Raw genomic sequence first — 20836 nt, 5'->3', positions numbered from 1 at the left:
GCCACATCCAACACCTGAACCCGCATTTCCCACAGCCAGGCTGAGTTTTAAACCATGAACTACAGCCTCTGCCCTTCGGAGATGAGCAGGGGCTGTAATTGATTCATCAGGGCTCCTGTTAATTGGGCTTTGCTCAATTGTTGTGATATATTTCGTTCCCGATTATTACACTCTGGAGCCAAGGTTCCTTTAGGTAATTTAGGCTGTTGCCTACGTATGTGTAAAAAATTTATTGCAATCATGTTTTTAATTAAAATGCATGCGATAATACTAAAAGCAGAGAGGGAGAGGGAGGGAGGAGAACGCAGATTAAGTTTTTAATTGTTTTAATAGTGAGATTTGTTTCAGAAAGAACAGGGCATATTGGTTTCCTTGGAAACATTGGCGATGTATTAGCTGTATAAAATCTAGCATAAAAGATTTGAGAAAGTGAAGCCTTTAGGTTTTAACTGATGTTATAACTCTTTTCATTTGGAAAATCAGATTCACACATGCTCCCTGGAGTACCAAGACGGTGTCTTTTTTGTGTTTTCTCTTAAACCTTAGAATTTATAATTTCGTTGATTATCGGAATCATTAGAAATCCAAAACTGCAATAACAACAAGAAAAAAAACCCCTTCAACAATTCAATATCCCTGATTCATACAATTTAATTAGATGTGCCTGTAAGTTCTCTTTGTGCCAAACAGTACCAGGCTCAGGCAAGACTCCGCGTGATTTGAGGAAGAAGTGCAAAAAATTTGGCTTTTTAAAACGTTCCAGTAAAACCAGAGATTATTGGTAATGGATGGGGTGTGATGTTTTATCTACATCCTGTGTTCAGTTATTTTATTGTGCATCACCTGGATGTACAATATACAGTGCACAGATTGATTTAAGCTCAGGGAATTACTGAGGCTGCTGATGATGATCTGCCCTCACAAAATGTCTTCAAGGCCTCTGTTTTTCCTGGATTATATTTTAGGAACCAGCGGACCCCCAGAGAGCCTCATGCCCAGGAACAGCATGTCAGGTTTGGGGCTACAACACTCCAAGGCAGTACAGGAGGTCAAATGTACATCTTAAGGATGTTCTCATCAGAAGTTAAAACACTTTCTTTTCATTCTCTTTGAAAAGGAGGCTCTCAAATTATCAATTTTGTCTCTTTGTGAGGGAGGATTCAGCTCTCTGCAGCCAAGTGGGACTGAAACAACCACTTTTAATATCTGTAATTCACCTCTGAGCCCAAACTGTGATGATACAGTGCATCTGGGGATCAAATACTGCAGAAACACTCTCTTTGAAAGAAAAGGGGGGAACAGACTGCAGATAAAGTACCAGATGTAGGATTTTGGACCATCAGAGAACGGATGGCTTGGTTTTAGCACGTAAGACTGATCACTCAGTTGAAATCATTTCAGCAGCTGAGTAAATAGACTTACGGAAAAGACATTTATGGGAGCATTTGTGTTCCAGGACCCTCCCTCTTTCCCAGCTCTGCCGTTTGTTTGCTCTGCTGTCTCGCTGGTGTCGAAGCCTCCCCTGTGGCAGCTTTACGAGGCGGCGGTGCCGGTGCCGGCCGTGCCCTGTGCGGGCAGAGGGGCTCGGAGCGCCCGTCCTGCCCGTCCATCCCCAGCAGCGCCTCCCGCCTCGGGGCTGCCCCACCGGGGATGCCACGGAGAGGCACCGGGAGGGTGTGAAATGAGTGAAGCCTACAGGAAAGCGCAGTGTGAGGGCACGGGCCTGCACAGGGAATAGGGGACTGCATGGCCCAGCCCCGCCTGCCTGTCGGTCTGTCCTGCCTGGCCTAGCCCTGGCTGTCTGTCCGTCCGGCTGCGCACGGCGGCTGTGCCCAGCTCAGGGCACGGCACGGTCACCGCTCGCCACCCCGCAGAGGTGGTGCCACATGTCCCTGCCCGCCGTGCGGCCGAGCCGGTTCATGACCGGGGCAGGAGGCGCTGGCAGCGCCGCGGGTGTCGCGACACACCCGAGGCGCACACAGCCCGCGGCGCCGGGGGTCGCGGCGGCCCCGGGCCCGCGCGGTCCCTTTAAGGCGGCGGCGCGGGAAGGCGCGCGCTGCGCCTTTGTCACGGCCCCGGGTCACGGCGCGGTCACGGCCCCGCCCCACGTGGCGCCGCCGCCCGCATGGCCCCGCGCCACGCCCCCCGCGCTGATTGGCTGCAGCGCGCCCCGCGGCCGCCGCCGTCACTTCTGATTGGCTGATCCCGCGCGGCCTTTCCCGGCGGGGGCGGGGCAACGCCTGCCCGTGACACCGGGGCCATCTGGGGCTGCCCCGCGGCCGCCGCGCGATTTAAAGGGGCCGCGCCCCGACGGGCGAGGCGCGTTCGGTCCTGTGGACACGGTCCAGCCGCGTTTTCCATGCGAGACCGAGGGCGCACTCGTGGGGATACCCTTGTGGTACCCCGCGAGTGATGGTGATGGCGGGAGGAGGGCTCGGGCTCGCCCTGTGCTGCCGCTGAATGGCGATTTAAAGCAGAGGCATCTTCAGAGCCTCCTCCTCCTCTTCCTCCTCCTCCTCCTCGCAGAATTTCCCTGTGGCAGGGGCGGAGGGGCTCCGGGGATGAGTCCCGAGCTGCCGCCGGCGTCGGGCCGGGGCAGCGAGCGGGGCCTGCCCTGCCGTGTGTGTCCAGGCAGAAAAACGCCGAGCACAGCCGGGGTTTGTCTGAGCTCACCTTTCATGCAAGAAACAAAAGCAGCAAAGCGCAGCAAACGTGTTTTGACAAACACGAGCGTGTGCGTGTGTAGTATTTTTGCAGCGAGTGCACTGGGTGGGTGTAGATGGGCATCAAACAAGGACAGTTCAATCCACGGGCTGTTCACAGCTGCTCGGCTTCCAAAACACCACAGAGTGGTTCCGAGCTGCCTCCCAGCATCACTCAGAGCTTCCTCGGGTGAGCCTGAAGTCTTCACTTGGCTCTGGCACAGCTCAGGGTCACCTTTCTCTGCTTTCCAGGGCGCCATTCCCCTCTCCAAAATTCCTGTTTTTCCCTTAAGAAAAGTCAGGGATTATTTATATTTATGTTTATGCAGTTAGAACTCTTCCCTGGGCGCTGTTTTATTTCACACGTGCCATCCTGGTTTCTCTAGCACAAGGAAATGCAGTGTGCCCAGGTGGGGAGCTGTGCATTCAGAGGGTGATGGGTTTCCTGCAAGTGCCTCAATAAAATGTAAAGGTAGGGTGGAGTCTTTCCAGTGATGTCAGACGGGGTTATAGGAGGCCCCAAATGAGACAGAATGGGTTGGAATTTCATTACAAACTAATAATCATTGACTTTTTGTCCCCCCTAGTTGGGAACAAAACTTCCTAAGTGGGACCCTTACCTAAAGCTGCTGAGCATCCATGTCCCCGTGGCATTGTTCTCCTCTGTGGCAGCAGAGATCCTGTTCTAATTGTTGGGGAGAAAACCCGAGTTTTTGGTACCAAGCAGTTAAAAAAATAAATTGAAAGGTTAGTCACCAGAAAGTGGAAACCATGTCTGGTTTTGTTAGAAATAAGGCTTGCTTGAAAATAAATATAGAATTATTCACCATGGTAACTATTGCCCTATTGCGTTAGTGCGTATCGATTTAACATTAATCCAAAGACTAATGCTGTGAAATATTTGGACTCCTTAACGGACAAGTGTTTAGTTAACAAAGCTTTGGGGAGTCGTGGAGTTTTTTTGTTTTGTTTTCCCTTAGGTTGTCTTGAACACGATTTGACTCTTAAGGTTACTTATTTCTCAGATGGATCTTGCTTTTCCATTACGTTTTATGCATTTATCCATAGCACTGCACTATAATGACCTAAGTGATGCTGGAGTGTTGCAGCGAGGAATAAAAGGAAAGATTTCAATGTGACTGCACAGGCAATGCCTGACTTCTGGTCTGGCACTGAGTGAAATTACGTTACAATCCCGAGCAGCCAGAGCAGACTGATGTGCCCATGTCCTTCGGTTTGTCCAAGCATCCCAGATGATCTCAGAGCTCCTGTGTCTCCCTTTCCATGGCTGCAGAGCCGTGGCCCAGGGAGCAGCCTTGGCTTCCCATGAAATTTTACAGCAAACCCAGGAAGCAAAGGGAGATCTCAGCGTTCCAGACTCATCCTGGAGCCGTCTGAGGTGTCTCCAGGGAAAACATAAAAAGAAGTGGAAAAAAGCTGATCAGTGACAGAGTACAGGAGCCAAAATCAACAACAGTGTGTTCTGGAAATGTCCCACAGATGAGCAGCACTCGCTGCCGGGACAGAAGCTCTGACAAATGCATTGGGCTGGAGGCTGGATGGTGTCATTACAAAGAACAGGGTGAAGCATTTAAGTTAACTGATGTACTTTTAATTTTTACAAGCCCATCTGGGATGACTTTAATTATTTGTTCTTAAATCATGGTGGAAAAATGCTGATTATTCTTAAAGCCACATGAGTCGTTCAGACGAAATGGGGATGGTGGTAAACAGCATTTTTAAACCAGCATCGACTTGCAAACAGTTATTTTTTCTTTATTTTTAAAGAAGGTTGGGAAGATGTGTGAACTTGCAGCAGCCTGCACCTGAAACGAGAGCCTTTATCCACCAAAGCTTTGTGAACTTGTAAAAACTCCCCCCAGAACAAGCTGATTCACAGGGTGAGGGCAGGTGCCTCTCCCCGCTGGAGCTGCCTCTGCCACAGCTCCAGGGCAGCCTGGGCACCGCGTCCTGGCAGTGCCACTGCTCAGCCATCTCCTGTCCCTGTGCCCAGGGGGACGCCTTTGCAAAGGCAAAGATTGCAGAGAGGGACCCTCCACTCAAAACTGACTGCCTCAGAAGAATAATCCATTGCTTGGAGCTGCCTTCACTCTCTTGACACTGTTTAAGGGTGTCTTAAAATCCAAGAATTCTGAATCAAATGTGAACTGTGGCCACATCCTCAAGGCTGCAGAGCTCCGAGGGCTGGGCAGCGGTGGCAGGGCTGGTGCTGCCAGCTGGGACCTCACATGACACGGGGACACGTGCAGTCTTCACCTTAACTTATTTATGGCAGTGCTACGTGTTGTAAGTGCAAAGGATGTTAGTTGTGAGCTGGTAGGCTCAGATAAGCTTCCAGCCACCTTTTCTGGCCAGTCAAGCAAGGTTCTTTGGTAAAGTGTTGCTAATATTCAACTTTTGAACATATTATAAAGATATATTTCCAGATAAATGATAATAAAAGTGGGTTGATTGATAAAGCATATCTGAACTGGAATTTGTCTTCAGAATTTTGACCGTGTATGTGCCTGGCTTTAACTTTCTTGATATCCTTTCTGGGGCTGCTGGGCCCAGTGTCCCTGTAACAGGGGTGATGTTTCTTCACATTTTCACAAAGCATTTCTAAAAATCTGACTGCCACAAAATAAACTGAGCCCCTAGAAATAACCTGAAGGAATCAGGATTGCCCCTCCTGCATTACTGATGCGGAAACTGAGGCAGGGAACAAAATACAAAATAGGATTGGAAATGTTTTATCTCCAGTTCTAGCACAGATTTTTTTTCAGGTAATTGTCCCTAATCTCTCTGCACACCACCTCCCACCTCTGGTGTCACCCCAGCACCTTCCCCTGCCTTTGGGAATGGCACTTGTTGGGTATTTCACGTCTGCCCAGTGCTGGGAAGCACAAACTTCCCAAGGCTCCTTTCTATCCGAGCACACGATCCTCTTCTGTGTTTCCTTTGGATTAGTAATTGTTGGGAGTTGCCATCTGTTGAGTGGCAAAGAGTAAAAGATTAAACAACCTGGGAATTCCTTGTTCCTTCTCTCCAGGCATTTTCACGGGACTGGATGGGGCTGCAGGAGTAAAGTACAGGTGGGTATCTAACATTAGTTTGTAGTCACGTAAAAATAAATTCTTTTTATGGGCAGGAAAATAAAGGTTATTTAGCAATGAGTGCCACCGTCTCTGACCCAAATTTTGAGACCATTCATCTTCTGTGATTGCTTCAGCTTTGTAGGAATAGCATTCCTGCTGTTTGGTCACCCGTCCCCACCTCGGTGCATCTTCCCAGCAGCATCTCTGGGGAATGCAGGCCTCAGACACTCCCAAATCCTAAATCAGAGCTATCAACACTTATGGGGAAATGTGCTTTCTCAGAAGATAACTGAAGCTGCCTTTATCTCCCAGTAGCAGGATTCACCGAGTATTACAGCAGCTACTTCACACCACTGTAGTTAAGCTTGTTTCAGCATTTTCATTATAAACCTTTGTTTTCACAGGTTTATTTCCCAGAAAAAAAAAAAAAAAAAAAATCTGTCTTGACTAAAGCTTAGCACATTGAGCCCTTAGGGAAGAGATGATGTTTTTTCATTTTACCTGTCTTGCAGTGAACGGGGTCACTCCATTTTACAGTGTGTGGTTTGAAACAAAAGTGGGAATGTGTCAGGAATAGTTCCTGAGCTCTGAGCAGCACCACTGGCACTATCATGGGAGCTAATGGTAGAATTTTCACTGAGCTCAGCCACGGCCAGCCTGGCCCCTACAGATTTATCTCCCACATTTCTTTTCCAGTCTTTCCCATTTTTCTGTCGGAAATGCTGCACTGGGGACTGGCTGTGTGAAATGAGGATGAAGCCCTGTGGCTCGGTGCTGGAGGTCCCCACAGCTGGGTGGGTGAGCAGGGTGAACCTGACTTTTGGATGCTTTTCCAGCGGGATACACAAATCCAGGTGCATTTGGAGCTGATCTGCAAAAGCTCTGCCAGGTCCTGCTGGAGGCTGGGAGCTGGGGGTGCCACTGGACCTGCCTGGGTGGGCTCAGGGCAGGTGGTACTTTGGGTGGGTGCAGTGATATGTCTGGAGCATCTCTGCTGAGGAAAGGCTGAGAGAGCAGGGCCTGTTCGGGCTCAAGGAGGGATGTCTGCGAGGGGACCTCATCAATGTGTGTAAATATCTACAGGAAGGGTGCCAAGAAGATGGACCATGCTCTGCTCGGTGGTGCCGAACCACAGGAGAAGAGGCTGCAGAACTGAAGGCCACGGATTCCCACCAGAACATGAGGAAGAACTTTGTTCCTGTGCAGGTGAACGAACACTACTGAACAGATCGCCTGGAGAGGGTGTGGAGTCTCCCTCGCTGGCGATATTCCAGAAGCCGTCTGGACACAATCCTGTGCCCTGTGCTCTGGGATGACCCTGCCTGAGCCGGGAGGTGAAACACCAGGTTACCCACGGTGCTCCCTCCATCCTGACCCGCTCTGCGGTTCGGGGGGTCCCGCGGCCCCGGCAGCTGCGGCCGCCCCGCCTGGGCGCGTCCGGGGGGCGCGGGGAGCGCCCCCAGCGCCGGGAAGGGAAGGGAAGGGAAGGGAAGGGAAGGGAAGGGAAGGGAAGGGAAGGGAAGGGAAGGGAAGGGAAGGGAAGGGAAGGGAAGGGAAGGGAAGGGAAGGGAAGGGAAGGGAAGGGAAGGGAAGGGAAGGGAAGGGAAGGGAAGGGAAGGGAAGGGAAGGGAAGGGAAGGGAAGGGAAGGGAAGGGCAGTCCCCGTCTGGCGCTGACGTCACGGTCCCGCCCGCGGCGGCGGCGGCGCGGCCGCGTCCCCGTGGCCGTGAATGAGCGCGGGGGGCGGGAGCGGAGCGGAGCGGGAGCGGGCGGGCCGCGCTCCCACCGCGCTCCCACCGCGCCGCGCCCCACAAAAGTGCGGGGCTGCCGCGGCCGGGCCCAGCGCTGCCGCTTCCCGGGCCGGAGGGGCGCGGAGCAGCCGCGGGGCCGAGCGGAGCCGCTGCCGGGGGCGCTGCGCCGCGCCGGGTTTTTTATTTCCAATTTCTGATCGCAGCTGCATTTCCCTCCCTCCGCCCCCCCGCGCCGAGGAGGAGCCCCGGCTTTATGTGGTGCTGCCCGGGGAGCGCTCGGCGGCCGGGAAGTTCTTTGTGTCGCCGTCGCCTTCCTTTTTTTTTTTTTTTTTTTTAAATTTTTTTTTTTTTTTTTTTTTTTTTTTTTTTTTTTTGTGTGTGTGTGTGTTTAAATGTATAACTTCATGGGGCTGAACAGCACGGCCGTAGCTATTCAGCCCAATGTGTCCTGCACATGCAACTGCAAAAGGTCTTTGTTCCAGAGCATGGAGATCAGTAAGTACCCGTCCTGCTGCTCCCGGGGAGGGTGCGGGAGGTGCCCGGGGTGCGGGAGCGCCCGGCGGCCCCGCCGCGGGCGGGGAAGTTCCCGCGGGGGCTCCCGGCGGCGCCCGGGACCCTCGGCTGCGATGCGCTTTCCCGGAGTGCTTTTCCTCCCCCTCGGTGCGAGCCCCTCTCGCTCATCTGTTGCCGCTGGGATGTCGCCGCGGGTGTGACACGGCGCGGGCCGGGCTGGCGGAGCTGCCCGGGATCTGCCTCCCCCGGCCGCTCCCCGCCGGCACCGGGGCTGCGATCCGCGCTCTTCCCCATCGCCGCTCCATCACCGCCCTTTCCCCGCGGTGCCCCGGTGTCCCTGCCCCGCGCCTGCCCCTCCTGCGGGGGTGATGCTTGGGGGTCCCCGAGCCTCCTCCGGGGGTCTGCCCTACCCCCGTGTAAATCACCCTCGGTACCGGGGGGGCACCGCGGTCCGGACACCCGAGTGGGGTTTGTATTTGGGAACCTGTGCCCCCCGTCTCCCGCCCCTCAGGGGTTTTTGTTCCGAAGGGCGATTTGGGTTTTTTCATTAATATTTTTCAACCCTCGCAGAGTAGGAGTGAGGGCAGTGCCTGACCTAAATATCCACCACTTCTCTGTGTGCTCTTTCCCTCTTGAAAATGAAGTGCATGGAGGTGAGAGAGAAGGAATATTACTGCTGAGGGGAGAGGAATGTGTTGGGCTCTTTGGCAGTTTTAAGTAAATGGTATTTTCTGTAAAGGGAAGGTTTTCAAGGCATCCCAGACCCGGAGGATTGTCAGGATTGTGCCCTGCTTAGCGCCTTGTTCAGTGCCGTGAAATCCAAACCCTGCGCAGACTAATGCAAAATGGCCCAAAAGGAAAACTTGGGAAAGAGTCTGGATTTTGCATATATTCCTGGCACTGCGACGGGGCAGGCTGGCGCTCAGTGCGTGCAGGGAGAGCCAGCTGAGCCGTGCCTGTTTCTGCTAGCACAGGATCTGCCCCGTTACCTCCAGCGGGGCTGCGGAGCATCTGTCCCCTGGTATTTTGGATGGCTTTTATCCAGTGTCATCTGCCTTCTCCTTCTCCAGCTTCATCCTTGTTTAATTCACGTGTCTAAGTCCCGGAGAAGGTCTGCAGGCGTTTGTACACTGGGTACTAAAATGTGTTCATTCTGAATTTTAGCATAAACCATACCCTTTGTACTGTATGCACTTTTAATCTTGATTTAATCTCATTCGTGTTCAGACAAAACTAAGCTGGATTTGCCTGATTTTATTAACACTACCGGTACTGAATAGACCATTATTCTTCCCTGACTTTAACAGGCCGGGCTAGATGTGCATACCAATAGCAGTGTATAAATAATGAAGATACAGTTCTTTTTTGTGTCAGCCAGTTGCTGAACATAAACTGTGTCCCACAGAACCCCAAGCATGAGAGACTTTACTTTGTGTCTGATCAAGGCTCATGGTTATGATAAAAGTTGGGAATTAAAATGTGTAATGTCTTTTGAAGAAAAAGCTTCTATTCCTGTCTAACTCTTGGCATGAGGTTTTGTTGGAACAACTCAGGCTTTTAATTCCACTCCTTGACTTTTTAGAAATAGCATAGTTTATAATTTTTTTCTCCCCTTTTTTTCAGCATATGGAAAGGTTTGGTAAGAGGCAGGTGCTGGTTGTGGATGGGGATGTGGGAGACAGGGAGCAGTGAATTACACCGGAGGAGACCTTGCCTGCGTTGGGATCTGTGTTGTGGGAGCCTCGTGCCTGATGCTCCCGAGGTCCTTCCCTGCCTCGTCCCCGGCCCTCTGTCAGCTCTGGGGTCCTGACACTCGGGTGCTGAGTCCCCATTAGCTCCCGGGAGCCTTGGACTGAGCTCCCTGATTGCTGCCCTTCCTTATTTCGTGTTGGAGTAGGTTTCTTATCGCCAATGTTATTATTTATTTCCTGCTGGTGGCGGGCAGCGTTCGCTCACCTCTGTGCTACAGGAGCGCTTTGGTGGCACCACAGGGGCTGTTACCTGATCGCTGCCTTCACCTGGCTCCGGTGGAAAGGGCAGAGCTGAGCCTCCCTTGAGATGAATTCATCCTGCAGCGTTGTTCCTCCTCCAGGCGCTCGATTTTGTGTATCTTTCTGGTACGACTCTGAGGGAACCTCAGAGCAGCTACCACCAGATGCTCCTTAATTTTTCAGCCAAAATTTGCAGTTACCAGGCAGGAACTCTTCGGGAGAGTGGCACGGGGAGGAACACGCGAACTCCTCTGATTCACAGCCCTCTAAATAGGTTAGCTGTCCACCCGATGCCCAAACCCCTTTTCCTCGCAGGCTTTACTCCGTATGGCGGCTGCGGCGCTGCGGTGGAGGCAGCAGCTGGTTTCTGTGTGTGGCGCTCCCAGATTAGGATTAGAAAAGGGTTTTTTGGGGGCGGGGGCGCGAGTCTCGCCCGCCGCCGGGCTGCAGTGCCAATACGCCGGGCGGTGCTAAGCAGCCAGACGTCTGCAGCAGTGGGCTCTAATCGCCTCGGCTGGCTGAAGGAGGTCAGGGGTGAGCGGCGTGGCGGAAGAGGCTGTAAATAACTAATTATTCTGCGCGGGGAGCGGAGCGAGGCGCCGCGCCTGTCCCCGCCGGGCACCGGCACCTGCCCGGCCCGCGGGCACCCGGGCATCCCGCGGGAGGAGAGGGCAGCTCGCTCCGGGCTGGCTGGCTCTCGGCAGAGGCTTTGCAGACGCTTTTCTCGTGCCAGGAGTGTTATCCGAGGCGTTTGGGGTTTTTGGGAGGTGTTGCTGCATCTCCCAGGAGTGAGGCTGATCCCCACAACTGCGGCTGGGCCGAGCGAACCCTGAGAGCAGGTTCCTGTCCAAGCCAAGGCTTCTGGGTTTTCACATTCTCTGGTTTAATAACAAACCAAATGCATATGGCTCAGCCAGGGATCGCATCTCCTTTCCATTTTCACTCTGCTTTTCTGACGAATGCGTTTCTTTCCTGACGCTCTGCCATCGGCAGTTATGGCTTATTCCAGGGCAGAGTGGATAAGAACCACGTGCTGCTTTATTCCACCCCAAAGTTTTCCTTGTAGAGGGAAGCCAGAGCTGCTCCCAGCATTTCAGCAAGCCCAAAAGTGCTTGCACAGAGGATGTTCAGTTTGTGGCATCTCAGCTTGACCTCAGCCACACCGGGGAGTTCCCCATGTCTGGCTCTGAGCCGTGTGTCCGTGATGAGCTCTGCTTTTTGCTGAGATCGGCGTCCCCAGGTATGATCCTGGGGGAGCAGAGCGTGGGTGCCTTTTGCTTTTGGTGGCCCAAGAGCTGTCTGTGTGTGCCCTTGGCCATCCCAGGGGATCCAGACATTCTGCAGTCCCAGTCGTGTGTCTCATACCCTCGGCCTGGACAGCACAGGGGTCTTTACTAAAATTACAGTTTATTTTTTGCCCTCAGGCAGTGATTTCAGCCTTATTGTTTTATAACCGATGTCAAATGGGAGAATGAAAAGACACAGAAGGGGAAATGCAGGGAAAATAGTCAAACTTTGTTTTTTTCCCGTGGTTGAACACCTGGATTTTGCTGTGCCACACAGCAGGATGGGCACATGGCTCCAGAGGTGATCCTGTATAATCGGAGGTGATCGTTTATAATGCCAAGTGGAGGCAAGACAGGTTCATTCTTCTTTTCATTCAGTGGCAGGGTGTTTTCAGAGAAGGGTGCTTGCTGCAGTGAGTCCTGTTACCTTCTGGCGTGAGGCATCCTCCACCCCCTGAGTGTTTGTCTCTGTAGTGTGTTTTCAGATCCTGCTTGTGAGAGCACTGGCACTGAAGGGTGTGTGGGGAACAGCAACCATATTCTTTTCCTTAAAGCCAGGAATTCCCAAGGTAGGGTCTGGGATTACCTCCAATTTTTTGGAATATTGAGTTAGCTGCTACCACTGCTTCCTTTGCAAATGGAGAGAAGAGCACCCACAAACACATGTTCTTACTTTTATTTGCTGTTGCTTACCAAATATACTAATAATTTTAGATTTCCCAGGCTGAAGTTGGTGGTTTGATAAATCCAGTTTTGGAATTAATTTGTAAACCTAAATTATAAGTGTAGAGACGTGAGGAGACCTTTCCAAGGGAAGTACCAAACTACATGGTGTCACTAATAGAGGGTAATTACAGTCCAGCTCCTTTCCTGAGTAACTCATTGTACAGCCACGTCTGTCGATATTATTTCATTCAGGTAGCAGCAGCCATCAGAATTTGCTAAGCCTAATGAGTGTAAAAAAAAAAAGTCATTTATTTGCAGTGGTGTCTCATGTGAAAACTGCCATCCAGTTTGCTTCCTGGAGGGAGATCCCGTGTGTGGTTGGTGTTATCAGATCCCTCCTGTTCTCTGATACACGGTTTTATCAGAGTGATAAAGCCTGGCTGGAGAGCTCTGCTGAGGAGAGAGGTACAAGGGCCACTTCTGGCAATTAAGGGGAAACTTGGTTCACGCCGTGAGCACACTCCCAGACGTCCATAAAGCACAGGAATCACTGGTGTCAACAGGGATGTTTTTATGCAGTGCTCTTCCTGTCTGTGTGGCTGAATTGCTGGGTGATTATTTTATAACTATTTCGGGTGGCAGGAGGTAGGTCACTCGGGCAGGTCCCGGGTGAGGAAATCCCAGACCTGCTCCGGCTGTGAGCGGCGCGGCCGAGTCCGGCACAGGGAGGAGCAGGAAGGAATTGTGTGGCAGCAGGGTCTGACCCTCATCTCCATCTCCCTGAGCTGAGCAGTGGCTGCTGTGTTGCTGCTTCCTTGCTGCAGGAAATGCAGCAATGGTCTGGGAGCTCCTCCAGGAGCCGTGGGTGAGTGCGGGGTGTAGGGGAGCGGGGCAGGGGCGATCCCTGAACAGCTCCCGGAGTGCCAGCACCTGGAACCTGGACACAGTGCTGGGAGCTGAGAGAGCCTGCACACACACACTGAGAGCTGGAAAAACCCTGCACACCTCCCTGAGAGCTGGAAAAACCCTGCACACAGCCCTGAGAGCTGAGAGAGCCTGCACACACACACTGAGAGCTGAGAGACCCTGCACACAGCCCTGAGAGCTGAGAGACCCTGCACACACAGCCCTGAGAGCTGAGAGACCCTGCACACACACACTGAGAGCTGGAAAAACCCTGCACACCTCCCTGAGAGCTGAGAGACCCTGCACACACACACTGAGAGCTGGAAAAACCCTGCACACACACACTGAGAGCTGAGAGACCCTGCACACACACACTGAGAGCTGAGAGACCCTGCACACACACACTGAGAGCTGAGAGACCCTGCACACACACACTGAGAGCTGAGAGACCCTGCACACACACTGAGAGCTGGAAAAACCCTGCACACCTCCCTGAGAGCTGAGAGAGCCTGCACACAGCCCTGAGAGCTGAGAGACCCTGCACACACACACTGAGAGCTGGAAAAACCCTGCACACACAGCCCTGAGAGCTGAGAGAGCCTGCACACACACACTGAGAGCTGAGAGACCCTGCACACACAGCCCTGAGAGCTGAGAGACCCTGCACACACACACTGAGAGCTGAGAGAGCCTGCACACACACACTGAGAGCTGAGAGACCCTGCACACACACACTGAGAGCTGAGAGACCCTGCACACACACACTGAGAGCTGAGAGACCCTGCACACACAGCCCTGAGAGCTGAGAGACCCTGCACACACACACTGAGAGCTGAGAGAGCCTGCACACACACACTGAGAGCTGAGAGACCCTGCACACACACACTGAGAGCTGAGAGACCCTGCACACACACACTGAGAGCTGAGAGACCCTGCACACACAGCCCTGAGAGCTGAGAGACCCTGCACACACACACTGAGAGCTGAGAGAGCCTGCACACACACACTGAGAGCTGGAAAAACCCTGCACACACACACTGAGAGCTGAGAGAGCCTGCACACACACACTGAGAGCTGGAAAAACCCTGCACACCTCCTTGAGAGCTGAGAGAGCCTGCACACACACACTGAGAGCTGGAAAAACCCTGCACACCTCCCTGAGAGCTGAGAGAGCCTGCACACACACACTGAGAGCTGGAAAAACCCTGCACACACACACTGAGAGCTGGACAGACCCTGCACACACACACTGAGAGCTGAGAGACCCTGCACACACAGCCCTGAGAGCTGAGAGACCCTGCACACACACACTGAGAGCTGAGAGACCCTGCACACACACACTGAGAGCTGAGAGACCCTGCACACGTTCACCACCAAGGGCTGACAAGTTTTCAGTACTTGAGGGGCTCTCAGGGTGCTCTGTGTGTGTCTATGTGCGCACACGCAGGCATAAACACATCCGTGAAACTTTATTTAGTAATGCAGGAAAGTGGCTCCAAATAGACTGGTTAATGAAGTGGTTGGTAGCCAGAGAAAGGAGTTGTGGGGTTTGGACTTTTTTTAATTTTTTTTTTAATTTATTTTTTTTTAAAGCAGATAAATTTCAGCTGTAAGAATTTATCGTTCGAATCAGAGGATTTGGGGAGCTATTGAGAGTAAAGAGAGCTTTGATGATTTGGCAAGGAATACAGCTTCTAAGGCAGCACTTTGATCTGCATTTTAAATGCTTCTTTGTAATGACAGTTTCACAATTTCTTTTCTCATTTTGAGTCAGTTTTGCAGAGGTATGTTTTGAGAGAAAATAGTAACAGCACACATTATTCTTGTTGGCTTTGGAGCCAGCTAGAACTTGTAGTTCATCCCAGATCTTTTGGCTACTGTGGTAAATTTATGATTGCACCAAAAAGGAAATTATTAGAGTTGTTAAATATTATCAAAGTTTTGCAGATCTTTTGAAATCTCTCTGGTGTGAAAACTAAACTTGCATTAGCAATTCTGCTGTGGAGTGTTGAGCGGTGTTTATCCAAGCATCCACCTAATACTGCAGGTTCCTGATTTAGCTTTTTTTTCCTTCTGAAGGAAAGGAAACACTATTGTTTAGCACATGCATCCTTTTAGTCTTGCATTGCACCTGAAGCCTTGGCTCTAATGACCTGAGCTTTCTAAAGATAACCCTACTGGGAACCTTTTTCCTTCCCTCCTATCTACAGCACCTCCTCAGATAAACTCTTGTTGGAGGGAGAAGGTTGTTGGTGCCTGCATATTATTATACAGGAGAGCTTGTTGCATTATTTTTTTGTAGTATGGAGAGGGGTAGGAATTGAGAATGTTTTTTAAGGATTGAATTTAAATTTTCCATAACATCTTGAGTCCAGTTTGGGGAGAGGTTTATACCTGTCATTGGAAATCAGCAGCCTTGAGCATGAGAACCAATAAGCAGATTTTCCCAGACTGGGTTAGAGCTGTGTGGCAGCTCCCTGGTGCTGGTTTTGTGCTCTCCATGGCTCTGATGAGCTGTACCAGGCTGGCAGCTCTCTGCCTGTGGAGCAGGTGTGTCAAACAGGGCACAGAGCTCATTTGCAAGGTAAATTCGCCCAGGAAGTTGGGTCTTCAGTCCATGCAAAGGGTACTGGTAGGCCTTAGATAAATTGTGCTGTGTGTACACCTGACTTGCATCCCTCCCAGACTGTCGCTGGCTGTGCTCAGTGGGGCGTTATCCCTGTTTTTGGAGCTCTCTGGTACAGGGTGCTGATTTGGAGCATGTGGCCCTGAGACACGTCAATCATCCATCCCACTCAGAGATGCTACAACCAGGGCACTGCCTGTGTTCAGGCGCAGGTTGACATCAAGTCCACCTTCGCTTTTACATTTTTTTTTTAACTAAATGCTGTTTTTTCACTGTGTACAGTGAGGCAGCAGTGCTAAGGCTGTAATGCTTCAGTGTCCCCTTTTTCTCCAGGTAGTCAGACTTGCCATTTCTCACTGATGCAGGGCTAGGCTAATGCTCCACTTAGAGGAGGGTGTGTTTTTCGCTGTGTGTGGTGTGTGTTAGCGTGTCCCAGACTGTGGCATTACGTAAAGACACCTTGCACATCTTTGGAAACTTGCCTCACGAGTTGTCAGTGTTGGTGGATGTCCACAGTGCTTTCAAGTGCCTCACACATTTGTGTGTGGTGTATTCAGTCTCGCACATCTCTTTAATAAAACACCTCAGACTGGGTAATTTTTCACTTTTAGTATACGTTCAAAAACGTGCAGTTAGAAAGGCAAACTGCTTTTGCACGTGGCAGTTCTGAAGCATTCCTGAGACCCTGCTGATGCCTGCAGAGCTGAGGGGTTGTTCCTGTGATGGTTTGTGCTCTTCAGCAGGTGCAACAGGATTTCCCACATTTGCAAACTTGGCCCAAGCAACCCAGCAAAGGAGAATTTAGCCTTGGCGAATGAAAACTGATTAACCCCCAGGCCTGGAGCGTACCAAGGATGAAAAAAGTTACTGGCACAAAAATCAAGGCTACTTTTCAAAGAATATGTGCAAGACATGGCTTGGGGATTTTTTTCCATCTCTTCATTCTGTCCAATATGTAAAGTAGCTGGTTTGTTACTCTAACCCCCTACAAATGATTGTCAGTAATAATTCTGTAAAACTGTGAATCAACTCTGCATGACTTTGTGCAAATAGACTGAGTAATTTCTTTGTTCTTTTCTTCTTACTTTGTAATTGGAGTCTGTAAAAGCCCAAAGGTTTGGTCTTGTGGAAAGCATGATTCATTTATTGGTGTCTGTGCCGACTAGTTATCTTTCAGTAATTCCAGAGTGCTGCTACAAGCCAAGAGTGATTCATACATGGCTAAGTGCACAAACAAATGGGGTCATGGCCATCTGCAGAAACTTTTCTAATCTATTTATGGTATCAGAGAAAGAAGTGGGTGTATTAAGGATGATGGAATAGGTGTCAATTACATTAGTGACTATAACTGGTTAAGTAACGCTCACCATTACTCAAAACCACATCTGCTCCTTGCTAAAGATCACAACAGCAGGTCCTGTTTAAATGTTAACGCAGGTCTGATATGGGAGATGGATTGAGTGTCTAGCCTGCCTCCTGAGGAGCTCGCCATGCTCACAGCTCCTCTGCCTTCCTTCAGATTCAGACAGGGATCAGAACTTGCACTGGGAATATTTGTAGTGGCAGAGTCTGTCTCTGCTGTTGCAGACCTTGGTCAAGCTTTACACACAGAATTTGGCCTTACACTTAACTTGTGTTGATGATCAGGGTAGGGTTTGCCAATGGCACACCAGGCTGAACATCTCACAGTGCTGGTCAGGTGGTCAGTTCTCCCTCCAAATGCATCTTCAGTGCCCTAAAATCTTGAGGGAAGATGACCAGCATCTTACAAGGTGGCTTTTCTCTACTTCTCTCCCTTTTCACTAATTGTGACAATTAATTCTCCCTCTGTAACTCCAATAACAAAACATCGCTGGCTGAGGCTGTGTCAGAATTGCTCTGGTCAGGTTTTAGGTTTTGCTTTGGGGGAGGCCATTTGCTCCTGCCCTGCTCAGGGGTGGAGGAGCTGGGCCCAGGGCTGGAGTTGGTTGTGAGGAAGAAGAGAGTTTGAAACCAGCAGGAGGGAACAGCAGGGCGAGAAGCACTGCAGAGGCTGATGGCTGAGGGTCTCTGGTGGCTCCCTCTGGACAAGAGCCTGCCTGCTCATCAGCCTGGCACACTGCAGCTGCTTTGCACCTGAGATACGTGTGTCCAACGAGATCTTGCCCTTGCAGAGCGTGGAGGGGTCTCACAGTGCGTTAGAAGTGTCCCGTGTCCTCAGGATGGACGAGTGTTACTCGTGATGAGGTTTGGAAGTGGCCATGGCCTCATTCCCCGAGCCTGGGAGATCTCTAAGTCACTGCTCAGTTTGATTGCAGAGGACTTGCCTGGAACACAGAGCTCACAGACTCCCAATTTCTGTAAACCAGATTTAAGCATCAGCACCAGCCAAAAATATGGAAGAACTTGGCAATCCATTGTTGTTGTCCTTTCACTAATGTTTTGAGCCCTGTGTTCTGCTGCACCCTCACTGCACATGCTCCTGAGAAGGGAGACAAGCCTGGCTGACACCCTGAGCTCTCTGTGGAGGGGGAAGTGACCCAGACTTTTGCCCAAAGGACTGATGAGCCTCTCCTGATGTCTGAGCAGCTTTCTTCTCCTGCCCTTGCTTTACTTAAGTCAACAGATTGTGTAAGCCACATGCTAGATTTACCTGCAGGGCAAGTGGGAGAGGAGCAGTGCCATTTGGATGAATTCCCAAGAGACATCTAACCGCTGGGCGTTCAGACTCACATTTCCAGGCCCGAGTCCTCCTGAGTCTGCTCATCACCTCCTCCATCCCTGGCTGCCGAGGACGAGTCCCAGGGAATTTGCCGGCTGTGGACGCTGGCTGGCAGCTCCCCCTGGGCTGGACTCTGTGCTAAGCAAGCTTGGAAACTCTCCCCCTTAGTGGTTTCTGTTTAATGTTATGATTAATGTTATTTCTTACAAAAACAGAAGATCCCCCCAAAGCAGAGTGCAGCCCCATGCTGCCCGCACCCTCCCGCGCTGTTCCCCGTGGTGCTGAGGGTACACGGGGCTCCTCACGGGGTGAAACCCCCACGGGGTGAAACCCCAGCTCAGCAGCTGAAATGACCCAGCCTTGGGTTTGTCCCTTGGTGCCTGCTCCAGGCCTGAAACCAGGCTGGATTTCCTTGAGCTCTTCACAGGTATTTGTGCCATCAGACTTTGAGAGTCAGTGGTGTCGGTGTCCTCTGTGCAAGGGCTCCCTGAGGGCAGATGTCTTTCCTGGAGGAGCAAGTCCTGCTCTTTCTGTGTTGGTTCCATTATTTTCACCATTATTCCACTTTACCAAGGGTGGTCTCTGGGCTTCAATACCTCAGAAGAGCATACACAGATTAGGCTGTTCATCCCGAGCTCTGGAAGTACCTTGTCCTGTGAGGTGCTGTGTTTAGGACACTGAAGAACGTGATTGATGGGCACTTGCTTCACACAATTCAGGGAAAAAGGACCTTAAATTGCAATTATTTCCCACGTAATAAGCAGGAATCTCATTTTGTTGTTACACTTACATTACTGTAATGGGACTTTGCTTGAATGGGAAGATGTGTTTTTGTACTCAGTGTTTCCCTCTCCAACTGCTCAGACACACTCAAGGTGTGCAACACTTAATGATACTGATCACTGGTGTGTAATGCAATCAGAGTTTATGTTTCTCCAGTGTGACTTATTCATAGTAATATAAACACAGTGCACTTTCCTCAGCTCTTTCTGGGAATGCAGGTGCTGTTTGTCCTGTCAGCTGATGAGCCAGAGATGGGCTCAAAAACAAGGAGAGGGGGCAGAGGTCTCTGATGGGATCCTGTGCGAGGTGCAGAATAAACTGCAGGGTTACAAACATGTTTTATACTGCTGATAGCTTTTAATCCTCGTTGTCTCGTGGGTTTTCTTGATAAATACACTTCTCAACCTCCACTGAGTTGCCATCCAGGCCTGAATTGTAAGGAACAATAAACATAATGGACGGACTCAATTTAATAGATTTCGCTATGAGCTTTTTATTAGTGCAGCTTTTTTTTTAAAAAAAAAAGAAGGAAAAAGAGATGACTGCATTTATTTACTTGAAGTGCAGAAAGCAGCTCTTGCAAATGCAAGGGAAGCATGCCTGAGTGGGCTCAGTTCAGCTGGTGGCTGTGGAGGGAGGGAAGGATCTGTCCTGCTGCGCAGCCTGCGGGGCGCTGGCCGGTCTGGAATGGGTTAACAGCGCCTGCAGATGTCCTGGAATTCCTCTTTTGCCTTGACCGTGGGGTTTTGCTGCTCTTCAGAGCACAAGTGCACTCCAGTCACAGCAGGTTCATGATTTGGAGATGCCTTTCATCCTCCTGTTCTTGCTGCGTGCTCGGGAAGGGATTGTGCTGTATCTTGCAGCCATGTGTCTTCCTTGGTTGCGTTTCCAGAGATTTGCAGGCCCACATAAAGCACCCATTAAATTAAGCAAAATGGCCTTTAGAAAGCTACGTTTCGAGTGGAAGAAATGCTTTATGTAACATAGGGGTATGTGAGGGGACCTAAATACAAGCTTAAATTGGCTGTTACGAAAATAGGTATAATTGGGTTTTTGCAGAGTGATTTTACAGCTTCTGAGTTTAATGTCCTGATGAAATCCTGCATCCAGTCCACGTGCAGCCGAGGAGATGGGGGTTGAGGAGCTTGAGTAATGGGACTTGTTCTAGGAACAGCCTTGCCCTCGATTGCAAAACTGGACATACCTGTCGTGTGCTGAGGCTCTGCAGTGTCTGAGAGGTGTCTGGAGTGGGGATTCCCTCTCACCTGCGTTTGCCATTCGCTCTCTCCTCAGCCGCCCTGTGTCAGGGGAAGGGGCATCTCTGTCTGTGCTTGTAACTGCCTGCAGGTGAAAAATGCAGCTGTACCCTGTAACTGGGCACATGCCAAGAGCTGCAGCTTTGTTTTCCAGCCAGATCAATGCAGTTCGTTTAAGTCGTTGGGTAATTTAGTAGCTGGAGGCACTTCTGTGGGCTTGGCGTGAGAGCGACTGCTTCACTTCCCCCCTCGGGAGGGCTGGGGAGGGTTTCCCTCTGAAGCCAGGCTTCCCCAGCTGCATCTGGGCACAGGTGATGCTGTGGGGTCATTGTCCAGCCATTCTGGGCTCAGGAGCCTCAGGAAGTGGAGGATATCACATTTTGACCTTGCATCCTCATATTAATCCCGATGGTTTTTCCTGTTTTAATATTTAAAGCCCTTCCGTTCTTCTGTCTGGGGAGGCAGAGTATTGGCTCTCCTGGGTAAAGACTGACACATCCTCTTTCAGAAAGCTCGTCCCAAAGCAGGTTTTCTTCATACCAATCAAGGTGCCTTCTA

General features: G+C 50.9%; 1 protein-coding gene and 1 long non-coding RNA gene across 4 annotated transcripts in view; both read left to right on the top strand.

Moving 5' to 3' along the window:
* Positions 1-2614: 2614 nt before the first annotated feature.
* On the top strand, positions 2615-7251 carry LOC134552987 (uncharacterized). The gene is made up of 3 exons (XR_010081000.1): positions 2615-2892; positions 5755-5797; positions 6884-7251. It is a non-coding gene; the product is annotated as an uncharacterized LOC134552987 (long non-coding RNA).
* Positions 7252-7887: 636 nt separating this feature from the next.
* The window catches only part of PMEPA1 (prostate transmembrane protein, androgen induced 1), a 46189-nt gene continuing 33240 nt past the window's right edge, over positions 7888-20836 (top strand). Inside the window, exon 1 of one of the 3 annotated variants that reach the window (XM_063404232.1) lies at positions 7888-8045. In XM_063404232.1, the coding sequence (XP_063260302.1) occupies positions 7943-8045 (103 nt within the window). In that variant the 5' untranslated portion in view covers positions 7888-7942. The remainder of the gene's footprint in view (positions 8046-20836) is intronic. The other 2 variants (XM_063404230.1, XM_063404231.1) reach the window with 2 other exon arrangements.

Source organism: Prinia subflava, chromosome 8 (genome assembly GCF_021018805.1).
Source record: "Prinia subflava isolate CZ2003 ecotype Zambia chromosome 8, Cam_Psub_1.2, whole genome shotgun sequence".
In the NCBI taxonomy this organism is placed as follows: Eukaryota; Metazoa; Chordata; class Aves; order Passeriformes; family Cisticolidae; genus Prinia; species Prinia subflava.
The sequence above is the reverse complement of the archived record's forward strand: the minus strand, read 5'-3'. Positions and strand labels throughout refer to the sequence as shown.